The sequence below is a fragment of the Antedon bifida genome, chromosome 7 (genome assembly GCF_963402885.1).
Source record: "Antedon bifida chromosome 7, ecAntBifi1.1, whole genome shotgun sequence".
In the NCBI taxonomy this organism is placed as follows: domain Eukaryota; kingdom Metazoa; phylum Echinodermata; class Crinoidea; order Comatulida; family Antedonidae; genus Antedon; species Antedon bifida.
In genome coordinates this window covers 1,676,218-1,700,174 of record NC_136232.1, presented here as the reverse complement: position 1 = coordinate 1,700,174, position 23,957 = coordinate 1,676,218, and the positions used below count along the sequence as shown (strand labels likewise).

At 33.5% G+C, this 23,957-nt stretch overlaps 2 protein-coding genes across 7 annotated transcripts in view; one reads left to right on the top strand and one right to left on the bottom strand.

Moving 5' to 3' along the window:
* The window catches only part of LOC144847861 (proteasomal ATPase-associated factor 1-like), a 103,596-nt gene that overhangs the window by 58,473 nt on the left and 21,166 nt on the right, over positions 1-23,957 (bottom strand). For 5 of the 6 annotated variants that reach the window (XM_078704405.1, XM_078704409.1, XM_078704404.1 and 2 more), the window contains exons 1-9: positions 7,902-7,980; positions 7,713-7,777; positions 6,289-6,392; positions 5,980-6,069; positions 4,991-5,089; positions 4,272-4,422; positions 3,741-3,935; positions 3,150-3,241; positions 2,531-2,646 (exon numbers count right to left, since the gene is read on the bottom strand). In XM_078704405.1, the coding sequence (XP_078560531.1) occupies positions 2,531-2,646; positions 3,150-3,241; positions 3,741-3,935; positions 4,272-4,422; positions 4,991-5,089; positions 5,980-6,069; positions 6,289-6,392; positions 7,713-7,777; positions 7,902-7,948 (959 nt within the window). In that variant the 5' untranslated portion in view covers positions 7,949-7,980. Of the gene's footprint in view, positions 1-2,530; positions 2,647-3,149; positions 3,242-3,740; positions 3,936-4,271; positions 4,423-4,990; positions 5,090-5,979; positions 6,070-6,288; positions 6,393-7,712; positions 7,778-7,901; positions 7,981-23,957 lie in introns of those variants that run through there. The other variant, XM_078704406.1, reaches the window with a different exon arrangement.
* On the top strand, positions 21,534-23,548 carry LOC144847478 (uncharacterized). Its single transcript, XM_078703864.1, has 3 exons — positions 21,534-22,114; positions 22,519-22,572; positions 23,343-23,548. Exons 1-2 carry the CDS (start codon positions 21,534-21,536, stop codon positions 22,556-22,558), a joined length of 621 nt encoding a protein of 206 aa, XP_078559990.1. The 3' UTR covers positions 22,559-22,572; positions 23,343-23,548.

Here is a 23,957-nt window from a genome sequence, read left to right as displayed (position 1 = left end):
CTACACAGTATTAAATACATCACCTAAATTTAAACAGCCTTAGCCTTGACCTATGGAAGGATTGAAGATTCTGAAATATTTTACAGAAAAATGACACATCAACGATTATCAACCACAAATGATAATTCAACAATGAAGGAGGAAAATATTTGTACCGACATAATCAAACTAATTTTCATAATTACTATATTAGTTATACCTAATAAAAATATCAAACCAAAAATGAATTATGATTTAATATAGTAATAAAAGTATTAATAAATCACCATGTAACATCATTAATTTATTAGTCAAGTTTAATTTATTATTTTCCAAAAAAATAATCATTTAATATAATGCAGCTGCAGTAAATAATTTTTGACATTTATTGCTTTAAATTTTACTCGGAAATTGGTAATACTTTTAATATTGTGATAAAGCTCTGTCTACACTATCAAACTAGTTTTACAAAAAAAGTGTGATATGCTCAAATATGGTAAAGATATTTCATCAATTGTTTGTCACAAAGTGTTTTAGTAAACAGCTTATGGCTTTGTTGAAAATCTATTATACAATATTTTTGTCATTATTTCTAAAAATATTTTAACAACAATCATAATAACATTGGTACAGAATGTGCTCAAATCTAACCCCAGCCATCAATATCAAGCTCAGTGGTATACAGGTACGTAGTGAACTGAAGGTCATGGTTTCGAATCCCACAACACATGGACAGTTGATTACCTAACATAAAAACTCTGCTACGCTTAATTTAGTTATGAGAGTGGATAGAAGAATGGTGGGGAGAAGAAACGGGAAGAGAAAAAAGGAAAAGAGGGAGAAAAGGGGTAGGAGTAGGAAGGGGAGAAGAAATGGGAGAAGGAAAGGGAGAAAGGAGAGAGAGGAAGGCGAGGAAGGAAGCTAAGGAAGAAGAGGAGGAAGAGGAGAAGGGGAGAGGGAGGGGATGAGGGAAAAGGACAATGATGGAGACTGGAGAAGGATTGTACCATTGTAAAAAATTAAGAATTTATTTAGAAATAGAACAATTGGTTGAGATTAAGGCCATTATATTAAATGTCAAGGTGTATATCTAATTTACTCAAACATATTGTGAATAGGTACTTCAGAAACGTCAACTCACGGCCATTCTCTGCCTACTTAAACTTAATTGAAATTTTTAACTTTTTTTTAGATACGAAATACCTATATACAGTAATATTTTGTTGGAAGGTAGAGGGAAGCAAACACATTATTTTCATAATGGAGGGAGGATGCTTGAGTGGATTACACTGCTGACCAATGATATTATATAGCCGAAGGCTGGATGGCAAACTACAATGTTATCGCAGTTCAAAAAGTGATTCTCCATGGAGAGGAAACCAACAAGATGGTGGCTGCAATCGACCAATCAGATATGCCCTACGCTGTACGCAATACTACGCCTGTGTTGAGCCTATCTGCGTGAGAACGATACGCAACACAGCGTGTTAAGCTTATAAACTTGAAAACGCATTCTATACGATCCTCGTATACAAAAAATGCTAGATTACCAAGAAATTATTCATTCCATTGCGATTAACAATATATTTAAATCTATAAAAACTTCACTGTGCTTTGATAATAATGTGCTGTAGTCTTAATGTATTATATTAGATTATTATTTTTTATATTAAATAATGTTTTTGAACACATTTACGGCCGCCATCTTGTTCCCCTTTCTTGTTGGAATCACTTTTCAGTCTGGAGTATGCCCTCTAGCCTTCAGCTTATTACATCTCTCTACACTGCTGACACATAACACATAATTTGAGTATTCCACACTAGCAAAACTCTGGAGTTCACACACACCAGTGCACACACCATACAAAACGCTGGTCCTGATGGCCTGGCGTGTGTGTGAAAGGGTATTCTGGATCAGGCCATTCAATACTTTTTTTTTCAAAGTACAATGACTTCCTGGAAAGTATGAAATCGGGCCTAAATCAAAGAGAGACCTAATACCTCAGAAGTGGGAAATATTGCATTGACCTTAAAAGATACTGTAGAAAACAGAGCAGAGAAAGGTGGATAACATATAGCATTGAAATAAGAAAGTTGTGACATTCCATGATCATTCTGAAACACACACCATTGTCACTTCGGCACAGTCGAAAAGAAGGCTTAAGCCGATGTACATCCACCAGCCCAGTGCAGTGGAATAGCTACACAGACCAGTGCTAATTCAATAGATTACAATGTCAGACGATCCCAGGGTCATTACGGCATACATTCACTGCTACCTCACCGTAAATGTCAACTTAATCCAAACGTTCATATACCTGTTGATGAAGGTCCAGGTTCGAGTCTCGGTCGGAGCAACTTTTTCTTATTCTCACAGACTTTCTCATCTTTATCGTTTCAAATTAATTAATTAAATTTCAGTATATCACCGGGCGGTTTAGAATTAATGTTCTTTGCCTAATGTGTTTATATATATATACACTATGGTATATCTAGTATATCAGGGATAGTGTATAACACTATGGCTCTGGAGAAAAAGAAAAGATGTTACCTTGGGTCTCGAATATCAACAATGAAGATTTTTCCATCTTGTGATCCAGCTGCAACAAGTGTTTTTGACAGGAACTGGCAACAATTGAATGCAGTGTCATGCTCCACACAGAAAGTCTGAAACACACACAATAACAGTTTACATAGCTTTTAAGCTCTGTCTACACTATTAAACTTTATGAAAAACAAACAAATGTGATGTATATATATATGGACATGATGATGTCATATCACTACCATTTTTTTGTCAAACTAGTTTGATAGAGTAGACAGAGTGTGTAGAGTGTAGTAACAAGTTTAAGATGGCCTACAGACTGAGGCTGTCACTTATAAATTGTTTTGCAAGGTAGTTAAGTAGTACTTAAGTGAAAAACTGATGATTTATCAAACCAGTGAGTTTGTTATGTTATGGAATGGACTTTGTCATTTAAGATCTAAGAAACAATTATTATAGTAATTTTGAAAACGGACTTAAGCAAAACCAAATTTTTTTTAAAGAATCCTCTGTTGAGTTGAAAATAAAAATATGCCTCACTACATTCATCATTTGTCCAGTTTTGATTAAGAATAGTTTAGCAATGAGGTACATAAGGGTAATTTTTTTGGGAATGTCTTATTACCTCTTTTCGACTTTGCAATCCAATTCCAAGGAAAACTCCATTTTCACAAGCCAATAATAACAACTTGTCTCCAGTTTCTACTTCTCGGTCACCTTTTATATTAGTTGAAAAAAAAAACATTTTGAAAGAGGGAGATGTATGATGTCTCTTTCCTTTCTTATTCTAAAAACATGTACTACTGTTTATCTCTTCATATGAGAGGAACCAAAATTGCAGATGTTTAGGGTAAATATAATCTTAAATCACTGGTTTAAATTAAATTCTGCTTACTAAGAACTCCATGCAGGTGTCAAATTTAATAAAAATGAACTAAAAATATTATTTAATGGTCTTGATGCCTTTCTTTTGGCTTTGATTCGGTTTTAATGAAAAATCCAAGCTGGCCTTTACCCTTTACCCAAATTCAAGGCCTGTCCATACAAAACTTTTTAACTTGATTAGTATATACAAGAAAATTGCTTGATTGTACAGAACATCAGGGTAAACAATTTCATGTATAATTTAAATAAAGATTTGTTAGACCTTTGACCTTTGCTTGATTAATATATGTTGTTTGTAGTTTCTTCTTTTTAAAATTTGTTTTATACTTACTAGGTATTATATCTGGCACTTCAAGATTAACTGATTGATGGGCAACTCCAACAGCACAGGCATTGATGGGACTATTTCCTTGGTGTAAAACACCTAAACAGGTAGCCGTCCCACAGTCCCATAGCCTAGCGGATCCATCTCTTGAACAAGATACAACATTTTTTCCTTTGTCAACAATGGCTATACCAAGTATTCCTGAAATTTAAAAACAAATTTATTAGAAATTATGAGGTTTCTGCATTTTTCATGGCACTTTTCACATTCTTTGTTTTTTTTTCATTCAGCATATATTCAATGAGTTCATTCTCGGTTAAAATTACACAAATCTCAAAAAGAAATGGTGATACTGTATGCGTATGGCGTAGTCACCCACATGAGCATATGATTCTTGAATGACACCTTTGTCTTGGAGTGGTGTGTAAATTTCGAGCTACGGTATGTTCTCCCCTTTGAGGTAAAAGGCCCTTTTTGGTTTATTCAGATAGGTTGGGCACAAAATAGATAAACAACCTGCCACTAATATATACTGACCAGCAGTGTGTCCTCTTAAAGTAACAGGGCAGCTGCCATCTTCTACTGACCAGATTTTCAGTTGTAGATCACTGCCACCACTCAGAACAACCAGACCAGAAGGAAAGAAAGAGCAGCAGTTTACGTCACCTAAATGCCCTGATAGCTCCCTCTGTATTTGAACAAAACATATTCTTTTAATAACATTTAGATACAGTACAGTAGAACCTTTTATGTACAATTGAAGGATTCGTGAAATTCAGGTTGAACTTAAATTGACCCCCAAATACGTATACTGTAGCTAAAAAGGCTGCCGTGTTACTTTATTTACAGCATGCAGTGGTCGCTAGCTATGCATCTATAGACTAATAATCTAGGCCAGGCTAGGCCTAGCTAGATGTGAGGCCTAGCTGTGGGGCCTAGAAAAGCATATGCAGGCTGTGCGATGTTTAATTAAGTGTTAAATAAAAAATAACAAATCAATGTTCTTGTATTTTCTATCAATACAAATGTGTATAGCTTGTCTCACAGCCATGGATTTATTGTTGTTAAATTGCACCCTCAATGTATGAAAATAACACACCATTTATGTAATAAATTACTAAAAAAGACATCATGGCCTGTTTTTAGCACACACACAAACTCTGTGCTTGTTTAAAGAAACAAAATGCAGTATGTACGTTTGGTTTATCCCTACTAGTCTATTTATGCTATCATATTACAGTATGAACAAATCTTACCCTAATAATACCAGTGTCTGTTTCCCATATTCTCAAGAGGCCATCCATTCCAGCAGACACAGCCAGCGCACCTGCGGGTGATACATCTAGACTTATAATCTACAAAACGTCAAAATAAAACAATCCCAAAAAACATAAAGATATCAATCAATTCAATATATAAATTCAATAATTCAAGATATTAAAATAACCATCCATAAAAGGTCAATTTACCAAGAACGAGCGGTAATGGCGAGTGGTAATGGTGAGCAGTAACGGTAAGCGGTAAATGGGAAAACAAAAATATAGAATTTATGTTATCTCTTATGACCATTTACACAAAAAACCGCTCAGGATAGATACATATTCTAGGTGGGACAATTGAAGCACTCAGTTTTCCAATTACCGTTACCACTTGTCTGTGTAAATTGTCATTAAATCCAAAAGTTCAAATAATGATAGAAAGATAATTAATTTTCAAAAGGTTGTTGATAATAAAATTCACCAACTATTTTGATCAAGTATTACAGACAAGTTGGTTCCCAATAGAGACTCAACACAAATTCGTAGACGCAACATACTGTACTGTGATTTGACAAACCACAAAAGATGGATCATTCAAACTGTCAGTTGTCATTGGACTAGCTTGCATTGCATCTATGCATTTACGCCTTTCTTCTCTAGTGAGATCCAAGCATAAGAACACAAAGAATGAAATGGCCTCAAATTTGTGAATTCTCACATTCCTCAATTAATATAGCATTAATCTAACAAAGGCAATCTAACAACAGGACAATGAGCCCGCATTGCCAAGGTAGAAACTTGTACAGTCCTTTGATCTTATGTCTGGCTGCGACAAATATTAACTAATAGTACTGTACTATGCACATACAGTATTCTCCATGGAACTGATTGGTCGCAGTCACAGATAAACCCTTTGATCGCCGGAGCTCAGCATCCTACTGTTAGATTGCCTTGATCTAAGTTGATACTCTAAAATATGTACTTACACTTTTGCTGTGGATATCACTAAATATGGTTTGTGGAGCAAAAAACTTTGTAGTTATACCCTGATCATAGTGTGATATGACTACGCTGTTCTGTAAAAAATAATATAATTTTAACATTACAATTAATCCTCAACTGCAGTTACCCAATCTTTGAAATTTGCTTACAGTATAAAAAAGGTGAATATAGAAACTATTATTATTGATACAGTTCTTTATTAATTCTAATGTTCTTGCATTTTTATTTATTATTAAATTAAACTTATTTCGCAATGGCACTGTATGAGCGAGAACAGATACACTACACTCTACCTTTGTAATTTGTTCAACACTGAAACCCTCAGATCCAACTACATATGGCACGCCATCATTAGAAACACCATGTGAAATCAGCTCTCCCTGAACACTTGGACATGCTGAAAAGGTGAATGAATGAAAGTCCTACTTAAACCTCATTCTGTTTTCTAGTATAGTAAGTGAATGTACAATTCAATCAACTTGGTTAGGCCTATTCTTACTGTAGCCTCCTAAGGTCATGTGAGGACCAATCACTACAATGCGGCTGATGTCGTTGATGATAGTCTAAAAGGAGGTCTAGCACCAAAGGCTAAAACAAAAGTTTCCCCCTTAATCACCGATATCTAGGAGCAGAGGTTTTTTTAAAAGTTTTTTGTAATTTTCTTAAGTCTTTTATGAAGCTTAAATACATGAATTTCTATCTAATAATAATAATATAAGCTCAGCATTGCTCAGATGTATGCCATACGCCTAGTAGTACTACCACTTTCCGACCTATGGCTAACTAATGGATGGAATTTGTTGCCAACCTAGAAGTTAGGCTAGATCGCGCACTATTTGATCATTTTGTTTGCCTTTCAAGCAACATCTGCCAATTGAGCTGTGCATAATTTAAGATTTAAGAACTCTGGGTAGAATTTGGTCTGTTCCATCTGATTTGGATGCTTTCAAACCTTAAAATGGACTGGAAACTTCGTCCTCATTTGTCTTTAAATTCAAAATTACATTCATCTGGTAAGGAAAAACTCCTTTTGATTAAGATCTGTTCATCAGAAAAATTATAATGATCAAACAAGGTAAAAAATTATTCAATTCATTAGCATATAATGCTTAGTCAAATTAGGCACAATTCCATTTGCTCATTTGCTTCATTTTCCTCCAAACCTTACTCATAATAATAATAATAAGATTTTCGCAACACATACGCATGTTTTACATTTGAATAACAATTAAAACCTTCAATTTGAAATTGGCAAACATTCATTTCAATTAAATCTGCAGGCCTAAACAAAGCATAATTAAAATTTAATTTTATGTCCATGTCTTGTTTTTGAACAATAAATAAAAAAATTTAATTTATGTTTATGCATGTATATTATTAAGCATGCAAAGTTTCATTATTATTTATGTACATGACGCTCTGTTGCGCATGCATATAAGCAAGAATAAATTCCATGTGAAACACATTGAAACACACAGAAAAAATAGCAAAAGATATTTTAGTAACATAGCCTAGGCTAGTAGGCTAAGCTAGGCCTAGTCATTCATTGTAATAATAGTAAAAAAAAAAAATTTCCACCACCAACCAGCCCCTCAAACTCAATAACAATTTTCCAGCATGTTACTGCAGGGCCTAGGCCTACGCTATGCTAGTAGGGCTATGCTAGTAGGCCTAGGCTAGACCTATTCTTAGTTCTAGGCTATTATACAAAACTTACCTCCGGACTCCGAGTCTTGGTCAGCCACGGTCTTACAAGAAACCCATGCATGTCCTTCGTTGTGCCTAAGACATATAAAGAATCAAAAACAAATACATCTAACGCCAAGAAATGTAACATGCTTTCTATTTCCCATAATGATTATCTATTTGTAAGAAAAATACTAATTATTACTGTGTACTGTATTACCGAAGAGCTTTATTCCAATCACTTTGCAAAATCAGACGAACCGCCATCTTTCGTCATTCGCGGTCGCGACTCGCGCGGCGGATCCTTTTAAAAGCTATGGCGCGCTATTGGTGTCTTCAACATTAAAATTCATTATGTAAGTTCAAGGCCTATCAGCAGTAACCGTGAATAGAAGATGGAAGACAGAACACAAGGTAAATGCCCACCGGTTACAAAATGATAGCTATTTCAGGCTCATACATTAATGCCTGGCCACTTTGAGTTTTCCTATTTGTAGGCCTACTATTATTTTCCAATCACTATGTCGTTTGCTCAGCATAGAACTTCTTCTCTGTCTCACATATTTTCCATACCTCCATCCATTCAACCTCTACCCATTTTAATGAAAACAAAGGAAAAGTAAAAATAGAATAGCACATACACCAATTATATCACTTGCTAAGCGTTACCACCGTACCAAAGTTGTTTTGATCATTTGAATCTACATTTTGTTTTGTTTGGAGTATTTAATCCGAATTATGGTGAATTAAAAAATTAAGAAAATATATTTCATGCATCAGCCCTGTACGCAGAAGATTAATGCGGCGGGTAGAGAATGACTCTTCCGTTTATTTTTGAATGAAATTAACATACAAAACTAAAGAAAAAGTCACCTAAATTACAGTGCAAAAGGTAGGACATTAAGTTACCCACCCCCTATTTCAAAATCCTGGATCCGTAACTGACAGTGACAGTGAATTGAATTGAATTACATAGTAGTTTATCATTCTGTTTTACAATCGTAACCTACATTTTAATGACACTGTTTCCTTTGACAGATTTGCGACTTTTGAGGAATTTGTTTCAGTAGTCATAAACGCTACTACAGAAACAAAATCTATTATCAAAGAATTAATCATAGAACGCGGTATTCCAGAGAGAATTGCAGAATCTGCCATCAAAAACAGTAGAAATGCCGGTAACCTTGAAGTACAATTATACAAGGATAGAAAGTCTTCTGACTGGAAGTAAGTTTCAGATAAATAAAAAGATACTCACCGATACAACCTGTTGTGCCTATTCATGGTTCCTCTATTCTATTTTAGTCACTCAAAATTCGCTCCACCCAAATATTCGTACTGGCCAGGTATGATTTCATAAAATATTACAAAAAGTCATACATTGTTTTGTTGAAATGTTAGAATGAACTTCAAAATTAAATTACATTCGTAATAACACATAAATCTGTTATTAGGTGATCATTTAGAATAAAATGATCACCTATTGTTATTGTATAAAATCTTTATTATTATTTTTTTTTTTATTGGTTATCCGCAACGAAGTTGCTGATAACCTCTTGTGATTGTACGAAATCATCAACATCAACATCATCTTTTTATTAGTTATCCGCATTCAGCGGATAACTCCTTGTAACTGTCCTGTTTCATCATCTTTTTTTTTTTTTTTCTGTATTCTTCTTTCTTTCTGTCATTTTTGTGCAGAGCGTATCTCTAAAACGTGTTAACATAACATTTCATAACTTTGTCAACATATGAGCGTTCACGTGAAGTTGTGCACCTGCTATTGTAAATGACGTCAGAGTTGCGTAACATGACTTACGCGCGTTTTTACGAATTTCGCGTATTTAACGTAGATCAAAAACCATATAACAATTTAAATTGAAACTTAACAAAAGTTTAAGTTATATCTTGCGCTAACTGACTGTGAAAAAAAAATGGCATGTTTCACACGAAGTTACGCGCGCACGCGGGTTTAAAATTTTATAATGCGAAAAATTAATTTCTAATCAACTTTCTACGCGTTTCATGTCATTTTGAGCATGTAAAAAATTCCCAGGTGCGCGCATTTTTTTACGCGCGTGGTGCGCACGTAGCGTTGAAAACAATTTTTTTCACGTGATTTATGTTTTTCCATCCTTTTCTAGTAATTTTACCAACTTTTGAACAATTTCGACTTAAAATTACGTCATACGGGCACTTCGAATTGGATAATTTACGTGCATTTTTGATGAAAAAGTTCAAAAAATCGTCAAAATTTGTCAAAATTATGCCCTTTTTTAAACATTCGTAGTTCCTAAACTAAACGGTGAAAGTTATTTTTATTACACATTCTGGAAGTTGATGAGTTGTAGATTTTGGATCATGCATTAATATGGCTAACCGGACATTGTGACGTCACCGTATTGCCACGCGAATATAAAATATAGGATTTTTGTATCTTTCATCATAGCGCATGACATTTAATAGAGCGCATCTCCAATTATCTGTTTTCCATTTTTACCCCGATTTTTATATTATCTAGGTCAATCAACTATCTTCCGCATGAGTTAAAAATATTTTCATTTTTATGACGTCATCATGCCTAAAAATTTTAATTACGTGGGTCATTAATTTTATCTTTACAGGAAATTTCAATCTGTTATAGCTCGTCAGAATAAAACGTGATAATCATGATCAAAACGTTTTCTGGAAGCTATTGGATTGTAGATACGAATTCATGTAAACATTTTGCCAATCGGACGTTGTGACGTCATCATATGGCCAGTTGAATAAAAAAAGACGTATTTTCATATTTTGCGTAATAGTTCATCACATTTAAAAGGGTGCGCATCTATATTTTACGTATTCAAATTTCTTCTACACGTTAATATGTTGTTCCTGAGATAATTTTCTTCTGAAATTGCTATCTAAGTGTTTCATTTTGATACCGTCGCCATGTTAAAAATTGGAATAAATGGCGGGTCCCGTAATTTCACCTATTCTACACTGTATGTAATATGTATACAGATTATACTGTTTGCATGTATATACTATATGACACAAAATTGACAGAATTCAGCACTAACAGCATATCATATTTTTCAGTTCTTGTCATAATGCCATAATCTTTATCTGTGTGCAATATTCCAACGTATTACGTGCACATGGCGTTTGTCGTGGTGCGGATAACTAACTCGTCAAAGTGACGAGTTTCATGTCTAGTATTATTCTTCTGTCTTTCTCCCTCACTTTTTGTGCAGAGCGTATCTCTAAAATGGGTAAACATAACATTTCATAACTTTGTCAACATATGGGCATTTACGTGAAGTTGTGCACCTCCTATTTTTGAATGACGTCAGAGTTGCGCAACGTGACTTACGCGCGATTTTATGATTTTTTATGATTGCTCATAGACTAAAAACCAAGCATAATTTTGTTTTGACACTTTGTGAAAATTTAAGTCATATCAAGGGCAATCTTTTAGTTAACTAAAAATGGCATGTTTTACAAGAAGTTACGCGCGCACGCACATTTAAAATTTCAAAATGCGTAAAATTAATTTCTAATCAACTTTTTACGCCATTCATGACATTTTGCGCATGTCAAAATTTCCCGCGCGCGCGAACAATTTTACGCGTGCAGTGCGCACGCAGCATGAAAATCATGTTTTTTTCTATTAAATTGTGATTTTCCAGCCTTTCCTAGTCATTTTTAAAAAGATTGACATCATTTCAAATTAAAATGACGTCATACGTACACGTTGATTTAGACCATTTGCATGCGTTTTAGTTGCAAAAGTTACAAAATATTGTCAAAATTATGCCTATTTTGAATCTATTATAGCTCCTCAGGATCAACCGTTACCCCCGAGTTTTTTAACTTAATATGTAAGCAGATATGATGTAGATATGAATTCATGCAGAATTTTTTCCTTACGGATGTTGTGACGTCATCGTATGGCCACACAAATGTAAAAAATAGGATTTTTGTCTCTTTCGTTATTGCTCATCACATTCAATGGAGCGCATCACGCTTATCAGTCATCCTTTTTCTCTGAGATTTTAATATTATCTAGGTCAATCAACTATCTTTCGCATGAGTTAAAAATATTTTAATTTTTATAACGTCATCATGCCTAAAAATTTAAATTACATGGGTCATTAATTTTATCTTTACAGTAAATTTTAATCTGTTATAGCTCGTAAGAATAAAATGTGATAATCACGATTAAAACGTTTTCTGGAAGCTATTGGATTGTAGATATGAATTCATGTGAACATTTTGTCAATCAGATGTAGTGACGTCATCATATGGCCAGTTGAATAAAAAAAGTCGTATTTTAATATTTTGCGTCATAGTTCATCACATTTAAAAGAGCGCGCATCTATATTTTACGTATCCAAATTTCTTCTACACGCTAATATGTTGTTGCTGAGATAATATCCTTCCGAAATTGGTATTTTAGTGTCGCCATGTTAAAAAATGAAATAAATGGCGGGTCCCGTAATTTCACCTATTCTACACTGTATGTAATATGTATACAGATTATACTGTTTATACTGTATATACTATATGACACAACATTGACAGAATTCAGCACTAACAACATATCATATTCTTCAGATCAGGTCATAATGCCATAATCTTTTTCTGGGTGCAATATTCCAACGTATGCTGTGCACGTGGCGTTTGTCGTGGTGCGGATAACTAACTCGTCAAAGTGACGAGTTTCATGTCTAGTTCTTATTTCTTTCCCGGATTTTTGTGCGTCGCATATCTCTCATCCTTGTCAACATAAGATAGTATAACTTTGTCAAAAGATTGACCTGTAGCTGTAGATGTGCAAGAAACTTCGTTATATGAATTTAGAGTCGCACAGCGCAAGTTACGCGCGATTTTATGAATTTCAATGATTGGTTATAGATTATAAACCGAAAGTCATTTTTTATTGACACTTGGTGAAAATTTAAGTCATATCAAGGGCAAACTTTCTATGGATTAAAAATGGCACGTTTCACAAGAAGTTACGCGCGCACGCGCATTTAAAATTTCAAATTGCGCAAAATTAATTTCTAATCAACTTTTTACGCTGATCATGACATTTTAAGCATGTCAAAAATTCCCACGCGCGCGAAAAGATTTACGCGTAAGGTGCGCGCGGAGCATGTAAATCATGTTTTTTTCTCTTGAATCATGATTTTACAGCCTTTTCTAGTCATTTTAAAAAAGATTGACATCATTTAAAGTTAAAATGACGTCATACGAACACGTTGATTTAGACAATTTGCGTGCGTTTTAGTTGAAAAAGTTATAAAATATTGTCAAAATGATGCCAATTTTGAATCTATTATAGCTCTTCAGGATCGAAGGTGACCCCCAATTTCTTTAACTTATTATGTTAGAAGATATACTGTAGATATGAATTCATGCAGAATTTTTACCTCTCGGATATTATGACGTCATCGTATGGCCACACGAATGTAAAATATAGGATTTTTTTCTCTTTCGTTATTGCTCATTACATTCAACAGAGCGCATCTCGCTTATACGTATTCCATTTCCCCCGAGATTTTAATATTGTCTACGTCAATCAACTGTTTTTCGCATGAGTTAAAAATATTTTAATTTTTATGACGTCATCATGTCTAAAAATGTAAATAACGTGGTTCACTTATTTTCATTTTTACAGTAAATTTTAATCTGTTATAGCTCGTCAGAATAAAAAGTGATAATCATGATTAAAATGTTTTCTGGAAGCTATTGAATTGTAGATACAAATTGATGTGAATATTTTGCCAATCAGATGTTGTGACGTCATCATATGGCCAGTTGAATTCAAAAAGTCATATTTTCATCTCTTGCATAAAAGTTCATTGCGTTTAAACGAGAGCGCATCTCACTTTTACGTGCCCAAAATTCTTCAAATTTGTTTTAATGTAATTATTTAGATAATTATCTTCTAAAATTGTTATCTTTATTTGTCAATTTGATGATGTCATCGTGTTAATAATTGGATTTAAAAGATGGGCCTCGTAATTTTGTCTATGCTACACTGTATATAACATATACAGTTTATTCTGTAAAATACTGTAATATGGTGTATGCTAGTGCTACATAATAGGTACAATTCAGCACTGTAAACATATTTATTTCATGTCATGGAATGGCATAATAATTGTCGAGGTTCATATAGTTAAGTATGTGCATGTTGCGTTTGCGCGGATAACCCGAACTCGTCAAAGTGACGAGTTCAAATCTAGTTCTGTATTATTCTTCTTTCTTTCCTTCCTTTTTGTGAGGAGCGTTTCTCTAAAATGGGTAAACATAACATTTCATAACTTTGTCAACACATGGGCATTTACGTGAAGTTGTGCACCTCCTATTTTGAATGACGTCAGAGTTGCGCAACGTGACTTACGCGCGATTTTATGATTTTTTATGATTGATCATAGCTTAAAAACCAAGCGTAATTTTTTTTTTACCCTTTATGAAAATTTAAGTCATATCAAGGGCAAACTTTTAGTTAACTAAAAATGGCGTGTTTTACAAGAAGTTACGCGCGCACGCGCATTTAAAATGCGCAAAATTAATTTCTAATCAACTTTTTACGCCATTCATGACATTTTGCGCATGTCAAAATTTACCGCGCGCGCTAACAATTTTACGCGTGCAGTGCGCACGCAGCATGAAAATCATGTTTTTTTCTATTAAATTGTGATTTTCCAGCCTTTCCTAGTCATTTTTAAAAAGATTGACATCATTTCAAATTAAAATGACGTCATACGTACACGTTGATTTAGACCATTTGCATGCGTTTTAGTTGCAAAAGTTACAAAATATTGTCAAAATTATGCCTATTTTGAATCTATTATAGCTCCTCAGGATCAACCGTTACCCCCGAGTTTTTTAACTTAATATGTAATAAGCAGATATGTTGTAGATATGAATTCATGTAGAATTTTTTCTTTACGGATGTTGTGACGTCATCGTATGGCCACACAAATGTAAAAAATAGGATTTTTGTCTCTTTCGTTATTGCTCATCACATTCAATGGAGCGCATCACGCTTATCCGTCTTCCATTTTCTCCGAGATTTCAATATTATTTAGGTCAATCAATTTTCTTTCGCATGAGTTAAAAATATTTTAATTTTTATAACGTCATCATGCCTAAAAATTTAAATTACGTGTGTCTTTAATTTTATCTTTACAGTAAATTTTAATCTGTTATAGCTCGTAAGAATAAAATGTGATAATCACGATTAAAACGTTTTCTGGAAGCTATTGGATTGTAGATACGAATTCATGTGAACATTTTGTCAATCAGATGTTGTGACGTCATCATATGACAAGTTTAATTAAAAAGGTCAAATTTTCATATTTTGCGTAATAGTTCATCACATTTAAAAGGGTGCGCATCTATATTTTATGTATTCAAATTTCTTCTACACGTTAATATGTTGTTCCTGAGATAATTTCCTTCTGAAATTGCTATCCAAGTGTTTCATTTTGATACCGTCGCCATGTTAAAAATTGGAATAAATGGCGGGTCCCGTAATTTCACCTATTCTACACTGTATGTAATATGTATACAGATTATACTGTTTGCATGTATATGCTATATGACACAAAATTGACAGAATTCAGCACTAACAGCATATCATATTCTTCAGTTCTTGTCATAATGCCATAATCTTTATCTGTGTGCAATATTCCAACGTATGATGTGAACGTGGCGTTTGTCGTGGTGCGGATAACTAACTCGTCAAAGTGACGAGTTTCATGTCTAGTTGGTTATCCGCAACTTAGTTGCGGATAACCCTTGTGATTGTAAATATCTTTTTTTTCATCTTCATCATCATCTTCTTTGTTATTCTTCTTTCTTTCCCGGAATTTTGTTCGCAGCGTATCTCTAATTATGGTCAACATAAGATTGCATAACTTTGTCATAAGATTGACCTGTAGCTGTAGATGTGCAAGAAATTTCGTTATATGACGTTAGAGTCGCGCAGCGTAAGTTACGTGCGATTTTATGAATTTTAATTATTGATCATAGATTATAAACCAAAAGTCATTTTGTATTGACACTTGGTGAAAATTTAAGTCACATTAAGGGCAAACTTTCTATGGATTAAAAATGGCATGTTTCACAAGAAGTTACGCGCGCACGCGCATTTAAAATTTCAAAATGCGCAAAATTAATTTCTAATCAACTTTCTACGCTGATCATGACATTTTGAGCATGTCAAAAATTCCCACGCGCGCGAAAAAAATTATGCGTATTAAGGTGCGCACGGAGCATAAAAATCATGTGTTTTTCTCTTGAATTATGATTTTACAGCCTTTCTTAGTCATTTTTAAAAAGATTGACATCATTTCAAATTAAAATGACGTCATACGAACACGTTGATTTAGACCATTTACGCGCGTTTTAGTTGCAAAAGTGACAAAATATTGTCAAAATTATGCCTATTTTTAATCTATTATAGCTCCTCAGGATCATCCACGACCCCCAATTTTTTTAATTTAATATGTAAGCAGATATGTTGTAGATATGAATTCATGCAGAATCTTTACCCCTCGGATGTTATGACGTCATCGTATGGCCACACGAATGTAAAATATAGGATTTTTTACTTTTTCGTTATTGCTCATCACATTAAATAGAGCGCATCTCACTTTTACGTGCCCAAAATTCTTCAAATTTGATTTAATGTAATTATTTAGATAATTATCTTCTAAAATTGTTATCTTTATATGTCAATTTGATGACGTCATCGTGTTAATAATTGGATTTAAAAGATGGGTCTCATAATTTTGTCTATGCTACACTGTATATAACATATACAGTTTATTCTGTAAAATACTGTAATATGATGTATGCTACATAATAGGTACAATTTAGCACTGTAAACATATTTATTTCATGTCATAGGATGGCATAATAATTGTCGAGGTTCATATGGTTAAGTATGTGCATGTTGCGTTTGCGCGGATAACCCGAACTCGTCAAAGTGACGAGTTCAAATCTAGTTTCTCTTCTTTCTTTCTGTATGATTTTTGTGTAACGCTTTTCTCTGAAACTTGCAAACATAACATTTTGTGAACTATGTTAACATTTTGACATTTATGTAACGTCGTCAAGCGAAGCTTTTCATGATGTTTACAATTGCGCAACGTGACGTACGCGCGATTTAACAATTTTCTCGTAATTAACATAGGTCAAAAACCAAATAACATTTTAAATTGAAACTTCGCACAAATTTAATTTATATCATGCGCTAACTTTCTGTTGAACAAAAATTGCGTGTTTTACACAAAGTTACGCGCGCACGCGCATTTAAAATTTCAAAATGCGCAAAATTATTTTCTAATCAACTTTCTACGCGTTTCATGTCATTTTAAGCATGTCAAAAATTCCCACGCGTGCGCAAATTTTTACGTGTGCGGTGCGCACGTAGCATTGAAAACATATATTTTCCGCGTGATTTATGTTTTTCCAGCCTCTTCTAGTAATTTTACCAACTTTTAAACAATTTGGGCTTAAGGTTACGTCATACGAGCACGTCGAATTGGTCAATTTGCGCGCGTTTTTGATGAAAAAGTTCAGAAATTCGTCAAAATTATGCCTTTTTTTAAACAGTCGTAGTTTCTAAACTGCACGGTCAACTTTTTGTGGATGACATATTCTGGAAGTTGATGAGTTGTAGATATAGGATCATGTATCAATATGGCTAACCGGACATTGTGACGTCATCGTATGGCCACGCGAATATAAAATTTAGGATTTTTGTATCTTTCGTCATAGCTCATCACATTTAATAGAGCGCATCTCCACTTATCCGTTTTCCATTTTCACCCCGATTTTGATATTGTCTAGGTCAATCAACTATCTTTCGCATGAGTTAAAAATATTTTAATTTTTTTGACGTCATCATGCCTAAAAATTTAAATTATGTGTGGCATTAATTTCATCTGTACAGTAAATTTTAATCTGTTATAGCTCGTAAGAATAAAATGTGATAATCACGATTAAAACGTTTTCTGGAAGCTATTGGATTGTAGATACGAAATCATGTGAACATTTTGCCAATCTGATGATGTGACGTCATCATATGGCCACTTAACTAAAAAAAGTCGTATTTTCATTTTTTGCGTAATAGTTCATTACATTTAAAAGAGCGCGCATCAATATTTCACGTATTCAAATTTCTTCTGCACGTTAATATGTTGTTGCTGAGATAATATCCTTCCGAAATTGCTATCTTTGTATTTCATTTTGATGCCGCCGCCATGTTAAAATTTGGAATAAATGGCGGCTCCCGTAATTTCACCTAATCTACACTGTATGTAATATGTAAACAGATTTTACTGTTTATACCGACTGTAATGGAATAGCCCAAATCGTTTATTTCCTACCTATTTCTATAATGTAGCAGGCCAAATAAGACGTTATTTTTACAGGATAGAGAGAGGCAAACAATATTTTTCTCGTATCAGAGCCGTTCATCGTTGTTAGGAGATATGTGATTTCTATTACATTTTCTGGTTTTGTTTGTCAGTTGCTTGTCCGGCCTGTAGGTCATAATGCCAACGTGAACGCTTCCTTTTGGCCTCAACCTATCCCCTTAATGTTAAAAGGTACGTCGTTAAACGTCCATGTTTCACCACTTGCGCAGCGGATAACCAAACTCGTCAAAGTGACGAGTTTCATGTCTAGTTATTTTTTTTCTTTTTATTGTTTCTGTACACTATTTTGTGTAACAATTATCTAAAAAAGTTTAATGTCAATGATTACAAAAATTTCAGAATATCTTTCAAATAATACAACTTAATCCTAATAAGCTTTCCAGCGTGATCACTCATCCGTGACGACATTTATACGCCATTTTGCGAAATCACATTATCAATCATATCTCCATAATTCATTATCACATATTAATGAAATTCACTACACGTAAACTTCAGATCAAGGGTAAAAATATTAGCAAATAAAAACGCACGCGCACGTAGGTTCATGCGCGTGATATCGCGCGTTAAAAATTTAAAACGCTCAAAATTAAGTTTTGATCAATTTAGAGCATGAATTAGGCCATTTGCGTGTTTCAAAAAATTACTGCGCAAAAATGCGTTTTTGCGCGCGCGATACTTAAAAAGCGTAAAAAATATGAATTTTTTTTACAAATCTCATTCTACTCACCATCCTTAGTACATTCACCAAATTTGAGTCAGTTCCGACTTAAAATAACGCTATACGAGCACGTTAAAAATGACAAAATGCGCACATTTATTTTACAAAAGTTCTGAAAATGGTGAAAAATAGGTCTTTTTTAAAATGAAAATAATTCTTCAGAATGCAAGATGACCCCCGATTTTTTTAACTTATTCTGGAAGCCATTGAGTTGTAGATATGAATTCATGTACACATTTTACGTACAAAATGTTTTGACGTCATCAAATGGCCACTTGAATTTAAAAATTAGGATTTGTTATCTTTTTGTGTAGATTATCACATTCAACAGAGCGCATCTTGGTTATGTGTGCTCGAATTTCGCACAACTTTCAGTATGTGCTTGCTTAATTAATTATCTTTATCATGAGTTGACACTATCTTCATTTTAATGACGTCATCACGCGTAAAAACTTGAATAACGTAGGCCGTGTAATTTCACCTTCGCAGTAAATTTGAATATCTTACAGCTCTTCAGAATTGAAGGTTACCTTGATGATTATAATTTATTATGAAAGCTGATGAAATGTAGATATTAATTCATATAAAAATTAAGCCTATCGGATGTTGTAACGTTAACATATGGCCAGTTGAAGTGAAAAAGTAGTTTTTTCATATTTTTCGTCAAAGTTATACACAATTCAAAGAGCGCGCACAGCGCTTCTACGTGCCAAATTTTTTTCCAAATCTTATATTTTTTTGCTCAATTAATTATCTTTCGAAATTGTCATCTTAAAGTTTAGTTTGATAACGTCATCATGCCAAAAAATTAGAACATGTGTGTCCCGTAATTTCACCTATGCTACACTGTATATAGATATACAGTATATACTGTACATATTGTATATGGCATATAGGCACAACTCAGCACTATAAGCATATAATAGGATGGCATACATCAACATTTTCCGATCGTATGTTAACGTACGTGCATGTTTAAAAAAAAATTAATTTCAGTAAAATGATAAAAATGATCACCTATAATTCGTCAAAGTGACGAATTAAATTCTAGTTTTCATAATAATTGTTTAGTGTATCAAAATACACAAGCAAAATACCATGCTTTGTTTTTCATTAGTTCCGGTTTTTATACCAATCTTACAGAATTCTCTCCATGAGTTATGCAATTATTTGTAATAAAAAAACCTATTGTCACTAATATTTGTTATTGCCCGTTTTCTCTCATACGCTTCTAATACCCCTTTCACACCAAAAGCAAAACTCCGGAGACACTCCGGAGTTGACGCCCCGCTGTTTGGTGTGAAAGGTAAAATCAAGCAACTCCGGAGTTTAAAACTGCGGGGTTGAACAGCTGAACATTCTCCGGAGAGCGAACTGCGGGGACACGTGGCCGGTGTTTTGGTGTGAAAGGTACCAACATCAAACTCCGGAGTGTTTCGGGTCAAAAGGTCATCCTCACACGATCACTTATTGCTTTAGTTTTATTTCAAAATACGTTAAATATTTGTACAAAATATATAACGGGTATAAAAAATAATAAGGGGTATTATTATTTCAAGTGAAAGGGGTATAAGATTGAAGTTCTGAAACAACGACGTTCTGCGCTAGATAGCAAGAAATTTTACATCATAGACCTATAGATGATCTTACTGCTACTGGAAAAAAGAAAAAAAATGGAGATTACAAGTAAAAGACCTGAAAGAAACATTTTTTTTTCTACAAACTTCTTTACTACTTAACATAATAGACTAAGAATCCTTAAATTATTCTTTTTCTTATACCTGCATATTTTGTTTAATTTGTAGCCTCTTGATCTACTTTACAAAATCATTTTACAATACTGTTTTCAGGAGTTGTTTCTCACATAACATAACTTTTAACCCATTTGATATTAATTTTAAAGACGTTATCAATGATATCGATGCCCAATTATTTCCCGAAAATATTGACTCTTGCGCTTATGAATATGTTGATAGTGTTAAAAACAAATATTCAACACATGTGAATATTCATTTAGTATCTTTCACTTAAATACACGCAGTCTTGTTAAACATTTTACAGGTTATTAATGTATGCGTCGGTGCTATAAATCATGAATTCTCAACACTATGTTTTATCAAAACATTTTTAAATCATAATTCGCCCATTTTCTTTTATAATATTCCTAATTATAATTTCTTGCATGTTCCACGTACTGATATACCAGGAGGAGGCGTTGCCATTTACCTACCCAAGAGATTTAAATATACTCTTCGCCCTGATTTATCAGCTATTACTAATGGTTCTTTTCTTGAAATTGATGCACAACCCAAAAAGCTAATCCTTGGAGTAGTATACCGTTTACCTGAATTAACACTTTTAATAAAGATATCTTTAATTTAATTGACACTAATAATAGTGAGGAAAAAATACATATCTTTCATGAGACTTTAATAGCAACTTGTTAAATTAAAAAACACATAAAGGAACTTTTGATTTTGTTAACACTTTATTTCAATCTAATTACTATCCCCTTATTACTAGGCCAACTAGAATTTTGCGTAACACTGCAACTTTAATTGACAATATTTTTTGTAATAATTTATACGATATAATTTCTTCCGGAATTAACTAAGGACATGAAGTTATTGATTATAGAATAGGATTCGAATGCATCGAGACTATTATTCCTGCCATACCAGTGATGGAAACCACTTTGTTTACTAATAATCAGAGTAAGGAAGAAACCGAATCTTATGCGGTTGCGACGCTAGCATCTTTAAAGGGAATCCATGACGACCAACTTGAATTAGAAGATGCGTTTACTAAATGCGACAGAAGCCGAAAAAGATTAATAGAAGATCTGAATGTCATTGTTCAAGAGATGAATTCTCGTAAAAAGAAGTTCAACATTGTCAAGTTAACCAGTGTATCAGCATCGGTAGTTGGCGCAGTTGTAGTAGCTGGTGCAATTGGGTTAATCTTCGTAAGCGCTGGGCTTTATGCACCTATTGTATCTACAACTGTTGGCGGAGCTACTTTAGCGAGTACTGCCGGATTTGTGGCTGGCGGTGCCGACATTGCAAATGAAATATTAAAACACAAATCAGCTAAAAGGGCAAATGAACTGATGCAGAATGATGAAATATTTGAAGAATTAGAAACCGTGAAAAAGAAATACCAAGATGGTCTTAAAGTTCATATGAAAACTGCACAGAAGTTTGATAACTTCATGATCGTTATTGAGAAAGTTAAAGACGCATTCATAGTTGACAAACAAACAAAGTAAATACATTGTTTTCATTGTTTTAATTAAGGAGTACAGAAATATAGGACTATCGTGCTTCTAAATTTGAATTGAAGAACAAACTCAACAGAAAGAAAGAAATTACCTTTTCCAGTGAAGACAAAGTATTTATTTACAAATGGTTGTTTTCAAATACAGAATTTGCATAACTGAATCTATTGTTAAGAAGTACCGGAGGGGTTATACTTATTTATAGTATAAAGTAACCACAAATTCTTGTTAATAATAGGCGTACATATTTTGTCAATATAATAGGAACCAATAAATGTATTTAAAATTAGGCCTACGCCATGAACAAACGATACTACTATATGTATAAATTGAAAACTTGATTGATAATTAACTTATAACTGTTATATTTTATATATAAAATAACATACAGGTATCGGAAACAAACTCAAACAAGTTATTGGAATAGTTAAAGACGTAGTTCAAGGTAAATACAAATTGGTTTTTTTTTGTCTTTCGTGGAAGTAACTCACCTTTTCATTCATTTCATTCAAACTAAATCATTACACTAACATATTTATACAAATTGAATTACTATTTCTGTAAATGTATCTGGAAAGTCTGTTACTGACCTTCAGTGGTTCGTTCATCATAAGTGTACTGGAGTCCACGGCAATAAACGGTAAGGAAAACTTAATAATGAGGCATGATTGGTTCTTGTCAAGTAGGCCTAACAATCATACCTCTCACATGAAACCAATGAGAGTTAAGCAATTGATGAGTATTATTCTGAATTTCAGTCATAATATGTAAATTCTCTTTTTGAGGACTGTTACAATCCTTCTAGTTTTGAACAGTATTTCCTTCTCCCCAAGCTTGAACACATGACATTCTTCAGGTGCGGAACGGACTCGGAAAATTACTGTTTATGAAAAAGTTTATACAGTATTTATAAGCTCCCCAACAGGCTAATCAAAGTTAGAATTAGGCCTATATTTTCTATTATCGCAAATATAACAAAAACATAGTGTGACCAATTTCCAATGTTCCAATCGAAATAAAACGAAGAATAAATATTCCATGGAAAGAATACCTATTATATCTATACTTAAACGTGTATGTCGGCTGCTGTTTAAAGATCGCCAAATCCCTTGGGGGTTCGTCTAAAATGACAAAGTTTGACGTCTAAAACTATCATTCTGGCATGTCGAGTCACAAGAACCCTATCAAACCAGGTATTATCTAATATACTTTTAGCTGGAAAAACAGCTTTACGAGTAATCGATGACATTGGCGAAGCAGCTCTGAAGGTTTTCGGTATCAAAGCTCTGAGAGCAGCTGGATTTGCAGTTGGTGTATTGGCCATTGGATTTGATTTGTACACAATTGTTAAAACAGCAATTGATATGCATGAAGGTAATCTTGACAATGCTGCTACTGAAATCGAACGCATTGTAAAAGAATTGGAAAATATTAAATCAGAAGATTTAATATTTCAATCAGTATTTTCTGTTGCAATTGAATGTGAGATTTACGAAGAGGAGAACTAAGCATTAGTGGGTCTAGCTAGAAGATAAAGGGATCGAATATTTTCATCTGCTCCAAAAGTGACATTTTTCTATTTTTTAAACACCATTTAACTAATAGGCCTAAAATAACAGTGTTACATTTGATATTTAGTTTTATTTACTCCAAAGCTGAACTATAATTGTTATTGAATTGATTTTTGTTGAAAGTTAACAACATTGATAATAAATATATGTTCAATCTATGATAACAATTCTTTATTCTTGTAGTGGTGGATCTAGAATTTTTTTAAGTAATTAACAATATCAAGTATACTAACTGCATTGTTAAAAGCTTTTTGAAAAG

What these genes read in the sequence shown, in the direction of transcription:
- LOC144847478 (XM_078703864.1), top strand. Translation starts at nt 21,534, where the DNA reads ATGGAAACCACTTTGTTTACTAATAATCAGAGTAAGGAAGAAACCGAA. An exon ending in ATAGTTGACAAACAAACAAA is followed by an intron (nt 22,115 to 22,518) that starts GTAAATACATTG and finishes AATAACATACAG; the next exon opens with GTATCGGAAACAAACTCAAA.